Source organism: Gavialis gangeticus, unplaced genomic scaffold (genome assembly GCF_001723915.1).
Source record: "Gavialis gangeticus isolate Ggan-Ray unplaced genomic scaffold, GavGan_comp1, whole genome shotgun sequence".
Taxonomy (NCBI): domain Eukaryota; kingdom Metazoa; phylum Chordata; order Crocodylia; family Gavialidae; genus Gavialis; species Gavialis gangeticus.
This window is the reverse complement of record NW_017729001.1, coordinates 3887186-3887868: the sequence shown is the minus strand read 5'-3', so window position 1 is coordinate 3887868 and position 683 is coordinate 3887186. Positions and strand designations below refer to the sequence as shown.

General features: G+C 45.4%; 1 protein-coding gene across 3 annotated transcripts in view; it reads left to right on the top strand.

Annotated features, from left to right (window-relative positions):
* Nucleotides 1–683, top strand: part of TPCN1 (two pore segment channel 1) — a 57759-nt gene that overhangs the window by 7944 nt on the left and 49132 nt on the right. For 2 of the 3 annotated variants that reach the window (XM_019506698.1, XM_019506697.1), the window contains exon 3: nucleotides 414–590. The exons of the other annotated variant lie outside the window; for it this stretch is intronic. In XM_019506698.1, coding sequence (XP_019362243.1) covers nucleotides 414–590 — 177 coding nt within the window. The remainder of the gene's footprint in view (nucleotides 1–413; nucleotides 591–683) is intronic. 3 annotated transcript variants of the gene reach the window in all.

Genomic DNA, 683 nt, shown 5'->3' with positions numbered 1-683 from the left:
TATGTCAATACAGTTCTTCGTTTGCAGGCTGCTGGCTTTCAAAGCAGGCATACCACAGATGTGTAGTATACTACTGAAGTGTACTTATAGTGCATATAAGGTGCATGCCTGGTGTTTACAAGCATATACACAATGTCACCTTCTAATTAGCATGCCCCTGCAAGTCAAAGCCTGTGAATTGTGGTCCTGGCTCTGACTTCTCCAAGTGGCACCTAATTTCCTCCACCGCCCCCCCCTCCCCCCCATAAATAAATAAAGGATCAGGCTTACCTCTCTGTAAAATGGGATAATACAACTTGCATCACAGAGCTACTGCAGGTGTTACTTAACACTTCTAAAATGCTTAATGCTCTTTAGATGGACAGGACTATTTTAGTGCAAAACATAACTAATGCTGCTGTTTTTCTTAATAGGAAGGGGAAAACAATGATAAATTCTTCACCCACCCCAAAGATGCCAAAGCGCTGGCTGCCTACCTCTTTGCACACAATCACCTTTTCTACCTAATGGAACTGACCACAGCACTGCTTCTCCTTCTGCTGTCTCTGTGTGAGGCCCCTGCCGTCCCTATGCTCCGCCTTGGCATCTACGTACGTACTTCAAGGGCAGAATGAACTGGGTGGCTGGACATAGAAGAAGAAAGCAGTGCCAGAAGGAGTAACTGCTTTGTTTTGGGAGTTGAG